Source organism: Colius striatus, chromosome 17, assembly GCF_028858725.1.
Source record: "Colius striatus isolate bColStr4 chromosome 17, bColStr4.1.hap1, whole genome shotgun sequence".
NCBI classification, from domain to species: domain Eukaryota; kingdom Metazoa; phylum Chordata; class Aves; order Coliiformes; family Coliidae; genus Colius; species Colius striatus.
In genome coordinates, this window is record NC_084775.1 from 12,498,958 (window position 1) to 12,514,532 (window position 15,575).

The 15,575-nt window shown below is 39.9% G+C and overlaps 1 protein-coding gene across 2 annotated transcripts in view; it reads right to left on the reverse strand.

The window, feature by feature from the left end:
- Window positions 1–619: 619 nt before the first annotated feature.
- Window positions 620–15,575, reverse strand: part of LOC104559824 (transmembrane protein 132B) — a 232,101-nt gene continuing 217,145 nt past the window's right edge. For both annotated transcript variants that reach the window (XM_062009941.1, XM_062009942.1), the window contains 4 exons: window positions 12,563–12,768; window positions 5,155–5,428; window positions 3,622–3,813; window positions 620–2,290 (listed from right to left, as the gene is read on the reverse strand). In XM_062009941.1, coding sequence (XP_061865925.1) covers window positions 1,136–2,290; window positions 3,622–3,813; window positions 5,155–5,428; window positions 12,563–12,768 — 1,827 coding nt within the window. In that variant the 3' untranslated portion in view covers window positions 620–1,135. The remainder of the gene's footprint in view (window positions 2,291–3,621; window positions 3,814–5,154; window positions 5,429–12,562; window positions 12,769–15,575) is intronic.

Sequence of the window (15,575 nt, forward strand, 5' to 3'; positions counted from 1 at the left end):
AGGTCTGGGGCATTAGCCATTGAGCATGGACTTTTTTTTCTTGTTAAACTCTACCATCAATGTATAAATGAGCACAGAGTAACAGAGACTCTGAGCTTTTGCTCATTTGCTAGGAAATTCCCCTCCTATTCTATGCATTTCAATACCACTTTTAACTTTCTCATCCTGATAACGTGTATTGTCAACCAAGCTGCTGTTTCAGCAAACCATTTTCCTTTGAAGTATGTGCTGCTTTGTGGCTGGTTACTTTTTCATATTCGCAATGACAAAAGTAAACCCAGGGCTACTCCTTGGTTTTTATTTTCCAGGGTTTATTATTGTATTTACAGTTCCCTGTAAGAACATACAACCCTTTCCCAGTAAGAGTTCTAATATCTTCTATGTTTCAAATACTAACGACCCATATACCCAGATGGAAAGGAGAAGGATAATCAGTGAGGAAGGAGGTATCTCTAGGGGCTGATGTAGATGAATAGAAAGCTTAAATCATTATAAATATTACTGTACTACACTTTGGTACAACCAAAAAAGAAAAACCCTTCAAAGAAAATATTTAATGTTCCCTAAGTCAAATAAAAGTCATAAACAATAAGAAAAGAAATTAACCACATGGGGGTTTTTATATCTGTAAAAAACAATAAGACTACTTGGCTGCATTGCACATAGGCAATAAAATTAGATTCATTCAGATCCCTTTAATGTAAGCCTCGTTTCAGGCTGTAAGCAAGAAAAGTCCACTGTGCTTTACAAAGGACGACAACTAGAAAAATCAATGCGAACAAATATCCCTTTCTTTTCCCATTTACCATTTATCATGAGAGATGACAAACAGATGAAGTCTCCTCTGAGTCTGAGCGTAGTTGTATTAGCATTTTGCTAGTACCAGGCAGTATACAAAAACAGCCATTGTGTGTGACACCTCCAACACATACAGGTAGCTGTTTTAGGGGCACATCCTGGTTTGTGGTGAAACAGGTTTAACTCAGCCAGCCTCTTGTACCTGCTCAGTGATATCAGGTTATCATCTCAGTACCTCCAGTGTTGGACTGTCTTGTTGCTATTGCTGACTGGGCTGACTGCTCCACCATCCATAAACAGAAGGCATAAAGGTGATTACAAACATAAGAAAGTAGTTTTACATATTGTCTTGCAGTCTTTCCATATAGTCCCTAAGTTCCTTGGAATCACCAAGATTCATATCTTGGCATACCCATTTAATATTATCATCACTGTCAAATAGAATTGAGTTGGTGTAGGGGCCTCCATCCTCAGGCAGTATTGTTGTATATGAAGTGAACTTAACTCGCTTCTGCTTTGGCCCAGAAGGATTTATAGGTTCACTTTTAACTTCTTTTTCACAAAGGTACTCAGAAGATCTGAGGATATGATTATGAAGAGTCTTCTGGGAACTCCCATTAAGGAGAAAGTTGCTTTCTTCAAACTGCATTCCTCTGTCAATCATGGTAGTACAGTCCTCTGATGGGAGCGAAATGTCAACTGGGTTTTCCAGCAGTTCAACCTCATTTCCAAGCCAGACCCAGTCATGGGAATGGGGGATATTGCCTTGCTCGCTCACAGCAAACCTTTTATGCCTGTACTTCCAAGCAAATGCCACACAGTTAATCAAAAAGACCAAGATTGCTAAGCAGAAAACACACAGCAGGGCATACATGCCAATCTCCAGATCTGTTAATCCTCTTGAAGTCAATGTGAGATCACTGGGATTGCTTTCTCCTGGTATTTCTACCTGCGCAGGGAAACCTGTGAAGGCAGTTGGGCTATTTTGGAGCTGGCTGTCCTCCAGGGACTCCTGGTCAATGGGAGATATGAAAGTTGTGCTTTTGTTTGCATTGTCCTCATGGCTGGACATGTCCTCATGGTTTTTGGACCATTCTTGTACAGTCCTCTCTTGTTCTGCGGGTTTCTCTATAGAATTGCTTGCATGGCTTTTAAAATCTCTATCCACCTCATCAATGTCATTAGTGCTTCCCTTTTGGTCAGAATCTTTTTGACCAAACTTCACTTTGACACTTCCTTTCCCAACAGCCAGAATGCTCTTCCGCTTAGTCTTCTGGCATGGCTCACTGATGACCATTTCTATTTTAATCAGAGGTCCTTGCCCATCTCCTTCTGCAACTACTCCAGGCCATTTGGACTGAAGGTTTTGGTGTGCAGACACTACCATCTCATCCAGTGAGGTGATGGTGATCGAGAAGTCCTTGGAGTCATAGATATCTAACGGTGTCACTGACCCATCACTGAACAAAATCCAGGCGCTGACTATGGCTTCCTGGGGGAAGAGAGGATGAAAAACAGCGTGTGTAAAAGGTAAGAGAGCACATGCCAGAAGATCAGTTAAGTCTGTTTGACACTGGCAAAATGAAAACACAGTTTAGCTTTGGTTTATTTTGCTTTTTTAAAAAGAAAATCAAAATGTCTACTTCACTCCTCGTTTTCTTCTTGTAAATTTGTGTTGTCTAGACCACTTACATGGGCATTTGTCTCATCTCCAGGAACTATCAGAGACACCATTATCTAAATTTATTAAAAGGTGCTGACAAAAAAAGAAAAAATTGACATTTTTTTCAATTCAAAAGAGGAGAAGCCCCTTTTGAATGCCAGGACATCATGATGAAAATAATCATGTTTCTGAAGTCCTGGTTAATTAATTTTATCAATGGCCTATAATGGGAAATTCCTATAATGTTGTAGTTCTAATGCCATGCTTAATACGATGTGCAGAGCTGTTAGGTGATGCCATTCAGTCCAATGAAACAAACTAGGTTAAGAACACATTTCAGTGCAATACTTTAAGTTTTCTGTCGTGCTTCCAAATACATAAGATTAGGTGGAATATATAGAAGTAATTGTAGCCTTTTCTGGGAACTATAGAAACTATAACAAAGCCACCATTTTTAAGGATGTTTTGACCAAGACAGTTTTGTCTTCTTACTACAAATTGCTAGTGCTAAAAAGATAGTTACACTTTTCTAGTGATATAACAAACACAACAAAAAACATATAGGTAATTTATTCTGTGGTTTCATCAAAAGCCATTTAATTGCTCACACAATCCAAGATTTCAGGAATACAGATCATGTGAACTTCTGTACATGCAGCCAAAAGTCCTTTGTCTGAATTGCCTTTGTGAGACTATTAAGGTGTGGGTTTCCCACCTCTGCTAAGCCCTCTTTTTCCATACAAAAGGTCCTACAGCACTATGCATGCACAGACATGCCCATCCCTCTCACAGAATCACAGAATCTCAAGGGCTGGAAGGGACCTCAAAAGCTCATCCAGTCCAACCCACCTGCTAGACCAGGACCACCTAGAGTAGATCAATCCAGGTGGGTTTTGAATGTCTCCAGAGAAGGAGACTCTCCCTGTGCTGCACAGGGCTCCAAACTACTTCTGAAGAGTTTCATGGTCATTCCTACGAGTGTTTGCACCTGTGGGGGTTGGTCATTGAGATGAACAGCCTTTGCTATGGGAAGTTACTGCTTTTCACAAAGTCACACATTATGTGTGCTATCTAAAACTTACAGCAAATATCTTTTCCCCAGCTGCTGAGAAAACACAGTAAAGAAATAGATTAATTCCTTACACTATTTTGGGTCATACCTGTTTCGGAGTATGAAGGATATCGTATGCAGAGATGGTAGAAACAATAGCTCTCTTATTTCCTTTGCTGATTTGCAAGGAGAGGGACAAGCCTGAAACCAATTGTACTCCTAGATCTGTAATGGTTACACGGTCATCTAGAACTATCACTGTCTTCTCTGCCAAGATGGAATCAGAAAGAGGTGACAGAACCTTGAAAGAGAAAGCAAATGCTTCAAGTGAAACAGCAAAAGTAACTCTGTTGCAAAGCAAGATTCGACTCTCATCAGCATAACACTTTGGATTAAGCTTGGGTTTGTCACATCCATATTTAAGCTACAATTGAAGTTTCCTCCAAGACATTACACTCATTTGCTGCTAAATTACTTTATTTATAAAAGTAATTTAATAAAACAAGCAATCACTTCAAAATTGCAGCTTCATCTCAACAATGGTGTATCACAGAATCCTAAGGGTTGGAAGGGACCTTGAAAGATCATCTAGTCCAATCCCCCTGCTAGAGCAGATTGTATTTGGTGTGGTCTGTAAAGCCTACAAATTGAGTATAGCAGAAGACATGGTGTATGACTGATTAACACTGAAACCCAGTAAGAGAGTAAATAAGTGTACAAAGGCTGGCTGATAGGAACTTGGCTTCATGCCTTTATAGGGACAGAGGACCTGATTGGAATGAAAGTGAGATTTGCAAAAGGACTTTGAATCCCACTGTCTGCATTTCTCAATGCCAAAATAGTCCTGTCAATTTGCTCTAAGACTTAACTTCTGACATGCTCAGAAGGAGACAATCATCTTTCTACTGATGCCAGAAACAGCTGCTTCAAGCCCAAAATCTTTGAGGTGCAATTTTTCTAAACTGAGAAGTCCACAGTGTAGGTACCTGCCTAGGAGCTCACTGCCTTCTGCTCTTTTACTGTCACGGGATTGAGAGAGGTGCTTTAAGGGCAGAAATCCTTTGATGCCTTTGCAATGTTTGCTTTAGGCTGAAAGGAGCTGAGCCCTAAAGTACCTGTTTCTTTGCATTGACTATAAAGGAAACGGTGTGACAGGAACATTGTGGATGTTTGCAGTTAAAATGCTTGTATTCCTTTATTTGGATTAAGAAATATGCATCAAGTTAGGTAGAAACATAGTGAACATGAACACTTTGAAAGATTTCTGAACATTATTTTTGTGTCCATTTGTTGTGTTTCATTTTGCAAAGATCTTGGGTAAAATCTGGTCCCACTGAAATGAAATGAAGCTAGTGGTGTGCAGCATGGAACCAGTTTCACTGTTCAAAAAATCTCACTGTGTTGTTGAAAATCTCACATTAACACAGACAAATCCCTTCAGACACATCACCTAGAGGTATTTTATGGAAGTGACAAAGAGCAACAATGAAAGCCCATGCAGACTTCCTATTCTGTTTAGCGTGTAAATCTTTTCCATCTTTTTTTCTTTTTCTGAGCAGTTAATTTGATAAGCTAACTAGCTATTGTGTCTCTGCATCCAAAACTCTTTCTACAGATGCTGCATATAGTTTTTAGGCTGTACCTGGACTGTGGTGATGCCTTGCTCACGACCAACCAGAACTCGGCCATCTTGAAGCTTAGCAATCTTGGGTTCTTCTACCTTCATGAAATCGGTCACAAGGTCAGTGATGTCAAACTGCCACTCAGAGCCTAGCATATAGGTCAAGTGGCCTCCAAGCTCAGAGGATTCAGCTACAAACTGTGTGAGGACTCGCACCATGGCATGCTGATACTGCAGGGTACAACCTTTTCCTTTCTTCTCGTCATCCTCTTCATCCTCGCTGTCACGGGTAGGCCTGTAAATAGACCCAGGTTTGTTATCTGCTTTGCCATGATCTCCCTACAACATTGCAGAACTTCAGCTGCATGGTATTTTCAATGAGGTTAATGTTGTCATCATCTGCTGCTGTGTGAGAAGCAGGAGACCAGGTTTTGGATATGTAGGTTACTAAATCCAGGTGAGATGTGTGGTATGGCTTTTTATTGCTGTACAATTTAAAAGCTTCTGTTAGTGAGTTGTTTGTTTGAGTGGTACCTCTCAGCAACATGAAAACATGTCTGCCATTGCTGGGATTTCAGTGGAACCACTGCTTGCTCTTGCTCACTGTGTCTCCCAGCAGCAGCCAAATCTTGCAGAGGGCTATGGAAAGCAGTGTGAAGTGTTTATGTGAGGGCAGTTCTGGAACAAACCCCTGCAGCAGCTCAGCAGGGATGGGAGAAAATGTTTTAACGTCCTTTCCTCCACCTTGGCCCAAAACATTTGTATCACTTTGATCATCTCTTCAAAACTACTGTAACACATTTGGGATTCCCTGCTTGGGTAGTGCCATCCCACCTTATCCCACGTCTGTCTCAAAGGCTCAGTAAGTTCTCTGTATCTGCAAAATATACTATGATTTTACTGTAAATCTCATACAGTTCACGCAGTATATAGTATATAGTTCTGATATATTTAGTCATGAAACAACCACATAGGGCTTCCAAAACACCAAATTAGGCATGTAAGTTACCACACAGGACACCAGTTACTCAGATGACACCATGCCAGGCTGGTAAGACTACCACTAACCCCCTGGGAACAAGCACAGCATCAGACACAAGTAAACATCTTCTATGTCTCCCTTGCAAAATACAACCCAAGACAGTGTAACAGCTTTGCATAAACCTTATATAAGGCAGCACAGTGATTTCTACCTGACAGCAGTGCTGTCACACCTCACAGAAATTTTTTGTCTAGTTTAAAATCCAGTTTCTCTATCAGTTCTTTTTGTTTGTTTTGCTATTGTTTATTCCTTGGGACAAACACATGGATTCTCTTATCCTTTTCAAGTCAGGTATTGAGCACTAGATGGCCACACTTTTGCTCATTATGCCCCCATGCTGTGGAATTCATTGCTCAAAAATAATTTGCCTTCTTCCTTTACTTATTTATTGAGCCTGAAGCCACCTCTATAGCAAGGGTGGGAAATACAGAGTAAGCCTTTCATTTTTCACAGCATTTTGGGGAGTAGTTTTGTGTTTACAGTGTCCCTTTATCTTCTCTCTCGAAATACCAGCTATGAAAAACTATTCTAAAACAGAATTGCTTTTGTTATAAATTGTTTTGTGACAAAGTTGGCAAAACAGTAAGCTGCAAACGTGTCTAGGAAAAGCCCTTGTATGCTTCAAAATGATGGAAAGTCCTGGTGCTAAAGAATCTAACACTCTGGAAATGCATTTTCAATGCATCACTTGTTAGCTGAATATATATATTCAGCCTCAAGTAAATGGTATTTGGTGTAGCCTTTTTGTGTTTGTGCATGTGAATCAACGGTGTCCAACATCAGTTGCTGAATGAAACATCATTGAATAACTACTGAAACAGGATCTTAAAATAGAATTTACACTCAACAAATAAATTAGTCTTACAGAGTGAGATAATATGGGTATCCCAGAGAAACTTCCAGTTATTCTCCTCTTCCTACCACAAGTGTTAATCTGGGCTGAGCTGAAGCTGGCCAGTCAGCAAAACAGCCACAAGGAAAGGACTAGAAGAGGAATATTCATAGAGCTTACATGGGTCATGCCTATTTAGATTGCTCTTAGCTTTATAATGCTATAAAAGACCTTATGAACTGCTCAGTGTTCCCATTTCCAATTTATTCCTGTATTCTGACCTTCTTCAGCTCATCTAAACCATAACCCAGCTCTGAATAATGTCAAGCTTTGGGAAGAAACAGGTTTAGCTCTGAGATTTTGGGATCTGACCCTCTTTAGTACCAGAGACAGCAACATTAGTACCTGTGCAGAATTGGAGCAAAATGCACAGAAGCTGTTCAGTAAGAACAGTATGTACAGTAAGCTGTTCAGTAAGAACAGCTTCTTGTAGGATTTTGGGGAAAAGCACCACAAAAACAGTGAGAACCAGTTTTCTCATGGGAAAAGAGACACAGAACCAGCTTCAGTGCCTTGAAGAAAAACATTCACATGTTCAACATTCACACTGTGTTTTTTACACAACTCTGTTTTCAGTTTCAGTTACATAAACAGATGTTTTACTCAGAGCCAACGTGTTACTGTTATTCATATTTATTTCTGTGCTTATTTATTTCTACTTTCACTGTTTAAAACTTCACTGGACAGTTCAAGAAGAAATATATTCAAAACAACTATGTAGGAAAGAATTTGGCACCCCAGTCTCATCTAGCTCATCAGTGTGAGCTGTAGGAAGAAGGATCAGAGAAAAGGAGTGTTCCATGAGAACAAAGAGGGGCCCTCCTGTCTTTATTCCCAGACTCCAGACTGATTGGGAAGCCAGTACTACTAACCACACAAAGATGATTCAAGTCCAACTCTTTCCTTGTGATATCTCTAAGAAAAAAAAGTAAGGGCTCCATCTGTATCTGTGTTTGGATCTGTATACTTCTCAGGAATTCATGGGTTCTGTTGCATGCAAATGTGGAACACCAGAGAAGCATCCCCAAACCATGGAAGGGACCAGGCAATTTCTGATGCAAAGTAAAAGAGATGTTCAAATTTTCAGCTGAAGCATTGCAAATCTGCTTTACCAGTTACTAAGTGAAGCTCTTTCTTTTTTTAAAAAAACAAATTATATCCACTTCCACTTCAAAGCCACAAATCCATAATTCAGTTAGTAAGTCAGAGCATTGCAGGGTTTTGTCTCCATGGGTGCAACAAAATATTTGAGATCCACTGAATTGCACAGTTCCCTTTAGAGTCTTGAAGTTCTTGTTACAGTCTTTTCAGTAGGCTTAAAATCCTTCATTAAGCAGTGAGCTCATTTCCTTTTTAAGATATGTCCTAATGAATATAAGCTATTGCTGCAGATTGTACTTTTTTCCCACTTGGTCATCTCCAAGGTTAGCTCCAAATACCTCTCAGAATGCTGCTGCTTCTATTTCTTGCTGCTTGGCAAACTTACTTAGAAGATTTTTTTGCTTTTCTGGAGTGAACCAAGGTTGCCAGAATTACATTTAATTTACATTTCACACAGAGAAAGCCTTTGCCAGAGAGCTGAGTTAAAACAGCAGCCCTGTTTCAAGGGTGCCTGCTAGCACTGATCTAATCAGTGATCTGTCAAGTTTATGTTATAGACACTGTCTGTGAGCAGTTTAAGTATGTCTCTCCTAATTTGCACCACTCTCAAACCAGGCATCCCATTCTTGGGCCAGATGCTAATTTTCTGTTAAAAAAAAAAAAAAACAAACCCTAAAGAAATCAATTCAACTGGTTTGAATTGGAAACACTCATTAAATAGTCACATCTTTCAAAAACACTTGCAACACTCTAATTGGAATAAAAATCTATTTCCTATACAAAACACAAGCCACTAGAAGTTGATTTAGTGGAAACTACAGAAATAAGTTGAACGTAACTCCACTCACAGTTTAAGAAGTGCAATTTGGTACCTTTACAGATCTTGAAAACACAGCCTACCTATTAACAAAAATCTCTATGGCCCTATCTCCATAGGACATTACAGTCAATTAAGTAAAGGAGGGAATTTACAGCGTGATCGAGCTCGGTGCAGATGTTGTTATTCACAAATGGAATGGTTTGAATTCAGTTTCACTTAATCAGCCTCAAAGTTTGGCTTTATTCCTCAGCACCAGCACTCACATAGAGATTTCACTGAAGCAGTTTGGTTTTAACTTAGGCTGACTTTCCTGCTTTTGTCTCTAATACTAGACAGGACTCAAGTGCAGCTACCACCTTATTAACCATTTGTTCAACAGAACTGCCAGTCCTAAGCAACACCATGTTTGGCCTCACTCTCTTCCATTGGTTTCAAAGGTTTAAGTCACTCAGGGGTTTGCAGCCACCATGATTCAATAATGGCTGTGTCAGCAGGGGTTCAGTAAGGCCAGGTGCTGGAAAACCATATGCCCAACTCTTCCTTCATGGAAGCCCCAAGAAAGCAATGAGTTATCCCACTTGCAAGTATTGACTTAAATTAAATTTCCAGCTTGTTCTGAGGGACTTTACCCATGTAATTCATACTAATGCAAGCTGAAGCCACTCATCCTGTGTAAGCATGTGTATACAGAGCTAGTGCAGGAACTTCAAGAAGGTAACTCATGAGGAACCAAAACAGATGTTCTTCTTAGACTAGCAGAGTCTGCCTAGACCTCTTCTACACTCTAGTAGTTGTCTTTAATTTAAATATCTGCCTTTCATTTGTGGAGATTGGGGTTTTTTTGCAGCTCATTGCAGGAGCAGAGTTTCTGTTAGCCCATGGTAGTTCAAGGAGCACATGCCATTCATTAATCATGAGCTGATCCATGGAGCTGACTTTCACCTGGGAAGAGAGGCTCTGTGCCTGCAGCAGCACCCACCATAGACCAAGCTCTCCTCTGGGTAGCAGTGAATGTTTGCTATATATTTAGACTGATGTGGTGAGTTGTATTACTGCTCTTACACAAGGGAGACTGTTTTTTCCCAGTTTCTGGTAGAAGTTACCTGTTTTTTCTTCCTGTTCCACTAGCAAGTCCCTGCTCTTACAGCAGTTCAGACCAGGTGAAAACCAACACGCTTCAAACTGAGCTAAGCACATGGCAGATGTGAAATTTTTGGACAGACTCTGTCTTTTTCATGTGTTTGTGGAAATTATTCAAGAATTTAGGTAAGAAAACATGTCTATATGTATGTTACAAAAGATGAAAGCACTCTCCTCTCTCTTTCAAACCTATTCACAGGTATCACACAAGATCATCTTTTCCTGGTGCAGCACTAACACTGTACTATCCATACAGGGCAAGCATAGTTATTAATTACAGGCTGAAACCTTGTTCAGAACAAGTGAATGTGGCTTTCTGGCTGCATCACTGAATGAGGTTTCAGGTAACTAACCTGCAGCTCCTGACCGTAACCTAAATGTCTTGTGTGCTTCAGGTCACCACTTAAAAATTCATCACATCAACTGCCCCATGGTTAAGACACTGGGAAATGTGCAGCTATGAAGGAGATGGAGATATAAGCAGATTAAAAATTAAAGACCAAAAAAAACCCCACCAACTAAAAGGAAAATCCACTAAATCTCAGGTAAAACCTATCCAAATCTAAAAAGAAAGGAAATGTAAAGACCTTATTTACAGAGTAAATGTCAGAGTGAGCACAACTAATGCTAGTCTGAGACTGCATATTGACTTAGAATACCCCCCAAAGTTAGGGGAAAAAAATCCACATGAATGTTCCTTGGAACAAGAGATAATTTCTTTCTAGTTGAAACCTTTCCATTCACTTGGGCATGGACTGCTGACACATAACATCACAAACCACCAGCTGCAATGCTGGGGAAGGGTATGGTGTCCATACTTTCTCTTCCACCCTTCTAGGAAACCGCTTGCTGAAGATACGCCAGCAGCTCAGATGCAATCTGAGCAGCAACAAACTCGAGCCACTTGCCAGCTTGCAAACAGAGCAGACTCTCAGACCATTATCTTTATTTCAGCTGGCCAAATAAATCAGAACTAGACACCAGGGGGTAAATTTCCAGCACTGCGTGTAATGGGTTTAAAGTCAGAATGTCCACGACCATTAACCACAGCTGAATGTCTAACTCACTGAGCTTGCTGCTCAAAGTTTACTCCCATAATAAACATCAACAGACTAATCCTACAGCCATTTACACACACAAAACAAGTTTGAGGAGGAGCTGTACCTAGTGTTACAGCACTAGGCACATTACAGGCAGAAGAAGGGAAGAGAAGCTTTAAGCAGCCGGCATATGTCCATTCCTCACCTAGCACATCTCTTTCTGCCACAGATGGCAACTTTGCTCTTACCACTGAAGCAAACACACAAATTTCTCCTGTGCCAGATTCTCATAACCTCTTCTGTCAGAGCCAGAAAAAAAATGTCCACACAGCCAAGAGGTAAGGTCAGTCCCCCTCCTTGGAGCTCATTAGCTGAGTATCCTGTAAATTGTGTCCCATTACCTGTGGTTTTATGCCCACATAAAGTGTTAGATAATTCTGCTGCCCTGCTATCTGGGCTCTTTAAGGCTCTTCAATAGCTGAGATGTGCTCTTTGGCAAGTTGAGTGCTTTAGCCAGAAGTGCCACAGTGTTTAGCACGACAGCTACTGCTGCCAGAAAATAGCTTTTTCACTGTGTTATAAATTTGAGCTGGTGTCATGTCATGTTCTCTAGGAGTATTTTTCAACTTGGCCTGAAATTCACCACACAGCTATGTTCCTGGAAGTTCTTAATCTTGCAAATTGTCCAAATGATGGTTATACTAGAATGGATATTTTCAATAGGGAATGATGAGAGCAGAGCTCAAAGTCCCTGCCCCACTCTCCCTCCTTTGCTCACTATCCACACGTGTCCTGGTAGAATCCCTTCATTAGAATTTAGTCTTCAATAGGAATGTAAGTGGTGTTTTGCATAATTCAGATCTGCTAAGCAGTGCTTCAGCCAAGTCTCCTGTACAGTGCCTCCGTACAGAGGCTGAATAATCCTCTAAAGTCATAGAGTCACAGAATGGTTTGGGGTGGAAGAGACCTTTAAAGATCATCTGTAGTCCAATCCCCTGCCATGGCTCTATTTTATCAGCACCATAGACAGAAACTTAAGCATGGGTAGTACTGAATGTCACACACAGAGACAGACATGATGTTACACACAGAATGGGAGAAGCCCAGGTCCTTTTCCTCAGATTTGTGCACTGGAGTGTATGATACAATTTCCTGAGATTGTGTGGAATTGATTAATGCTCCAGGCAAAGCCACTGACTTTTAAACTATATAGGTCAGGATAAAATGTAGCCCACTGATATCATTGTTGGATGCTTTAATGAGGGCTAAGACAGACCATAAAGCTAATTTTAAACAGCAGAGTTTAGATTCTGAGAAATAGTCTAAAAAATGACCACATTCTAAAACCAGAGGCCCTGGGCACGTATCTGGAGTGTGCAGTACTGAGAGCATACCTTTTATTGGAGGTGACAGGTATCCTCCAGCCTTTGATCTGGCTAAGCTCTGTATCAGAGATCTCTATCTGCAGTGGGAGCCTCGGAACCCAGACAGTCACTTCTAATTGGGTGGTAAAATGCTGATAAGTGAAGTTAACAATAGTATCCACTTTGCTTTTCATTTCCTTGCCATTAACGAAGATGGAGTCACAGCTGTCAGAAACCTTAGGAAAAAAAAAAGAAAGAAAGAAAACAGATTAATTAGGAAATGAATAAAAGTTCCTGGGGAAGCACAAGGAATGATACATCAGTCCAAAGACAACACTGATAATGTGAGTCATGCATATTGTATTTTCAGTTTTCTAATTAGTAGTAAATAGTGATAAATGGACCCCAGGGAACACAGTTGTGCTTTCCTCAATGGATACTACTCAAACTACAAAAATAATTTAATGATGTTATATAACCTATGTGAATCTTTTCTACTAGGCAAATTAAACTGTTCATGAATCAAACTCCATGTGCATCAAAGTTTATGTTTACAACTTGCTTAAAGAACCTGGAAAAAATGGGACCATATGTTAGTAAGAAAAAGACTGACTGAGAACCATAAAACAGAAGTCTTTCTTTTTTTCCTTGAGCACCATAATGCTGAAAGACAAAGATCCCCTTATGGCTCATGAACAGAAGTGCAGCAGAAGCATTAATTTTTAGAACTTCTCAGTAATTGTTTTAGCAAAATGTATTTGTCGTTGCTTTGTGTCAGTATATGAAATCACTGCCAAAATTAGCTTGTGGGCTCTCTACTGCAACTCATCTACCCTCCTGGTCTCAGGGATCCTCTGGCACAACATCAAGGTCCTGAGCACAGATCCAAGAAGAAGATATAACAATTTGACCTGCATCCCAGAAAGACAGGACTGCTTCTTGAGGTACATTTTTTCTTACCATATTTGTGAACATCTGTGTGTGTGTATGCTTTTAGATTATATATACATACACATTTAGATTAATGGATAACATGTTTATATATGTATATATACATAAGCAATGTATCTAGGTATAGGTACAGGTCTCTACCTTAAGTAAGAGAGAGGTGATAGTCTCCAACAGAGCCCACATACTGTGGTTTTAATCTTTTAAAACCATGGCTTATAAGATGTAGTTGTGTTACTGAAATGGACTTTGTTCTCTTGTCAGGACTGTTCTGTGTCATGTTGTATAATGTATTGGGAGGTAGATCTGAAGGGATTCTGGCTAAGCCAGTGATTAAATTCTAGTGTACTGGAATTACTGAGATAACTCACATAGACTTCAATGGGGACTACACTGACACACAGGTTGGTTTTGCTCTGCAAACCTATCTCAAATCTTTTCTGATATTAACAGGAATTTGAGGTTACTGAGCCAAGAAAAATTACAGAAAGTGTGTAGCAGCCTTTTTTTCCCCACAAAGACAGTTCTCACCTACACCTTTGAAGTTAGACAACTTGCCAAGGACCTGGCTATTTCAGAAGGAAAAGAATACAAACAACCTTTATGCAGGTCATTGAGTGACACTGAAAATTATGGCAACTCTCCTGGCAAGCATGGAAGGAGAAACATTTGGGAAACATTGTGCCAGTTGATGGGTTGGTAGATCCCCACTGAGCACTGACCACATCAAATGCCTGTTTCACACTTCATGAGACCACGCAGCCAAACTTTTCAGACCGTCCCTTTGATACCACCACTGTACAACTAATGTCATTCTGCTGTACTCATTAGGTAATAGCTTTGCTAAAAATACAAAGTGCCTTGAGAGTCTTGTCAGGAAAACTCATTGTCTTTTCATATGCAACACCCATACTTAAAATGAAATAGATACACTTCCACAGTTGCAATTTTGGCTTCTCAGATCCTAATCGATATATTGGAACTACAATCAGTGGCTATTTTCCAAAGAGACTAAACCAGTTTGTGAGGGATAAGGCAAAGGAAATAAGCCACTTTTCTGGAGAGAATGCTCCTGCCACTTTAATGAGTGCAAGAATCTTAAAAATCTAGCTGTCTGATAAAGAGCTTAAAATGGACTCGAGGCTCAGGAGCGCCACAACTGAGATGGAGCATACTCAGAATCTCTGTTTCCCCCTCATAATGTGACATAAGTATCTCTGGAAAGTTCTAGCACAGCAAGCAAGCCCATTAATTGAATGAGCAGTTGGGATTCTAAATCATAAAGCCTACATCTAGGGAGTTTTGTGAGAATTAATGTAAGACAGAAATAATTAAGAAAACTCAAAGAGGGAGGGATAAACATCAAGACTGGATCAGGGGAATAACTAATATCTAACATGACAGCAGCTAATATTTTAGATTCTCTTCTTGCTGCTTAAAATGTTCTTGTCAGCAGGCAAGAAAGGTACTAAATTAGAGAACTGAAAGATGGACTTTAATTGTAGCTGTAAAAATATCAGACTAGGCTTACAAATTGCATAGATTATATGTCTAGACAGAGTCATTCAGTCGTTTATATACTGACCAAGAGGTAAGTATAAATCAGTATGTATAAATATGCTATAGAAGTTCACCCAGTAGCCTTGTGTAGAGTTCAGAGCTCATGTTTCACTTAAATGTATCTTCCAGAAAAGAATCCAACTTTGATAAGAAAACTTAGAGATGTTGTTTCAGTTCTCTATCTGAAAATTGGGTTTACTCTATTAAGTACAAGGAAACCAAATAATTTAAAGGAAAATCAAGTTTGTGCAAATAAGGGTGAGAACCACAGCTGTCTGCTGAATCCCATGATGATGTGAAACCAGGAGCACTGTTAACCAGGCTAGACTAAAACTCACCTGAGGAAGACTCTGTTACACTCAACATGTTTTTAATCACTGCCATGGTTCATTCACTACACTTTACAGTAGTTGTTACTTGAAAGTAAAGTTAGATCACCTGAAGGAAATGAGAACCTTCATCATGTATAGAAAACACACAGTACTCCTGTTTCACTCAGGATCTACTACAGACTCAGGACAGACTCAGGACACTC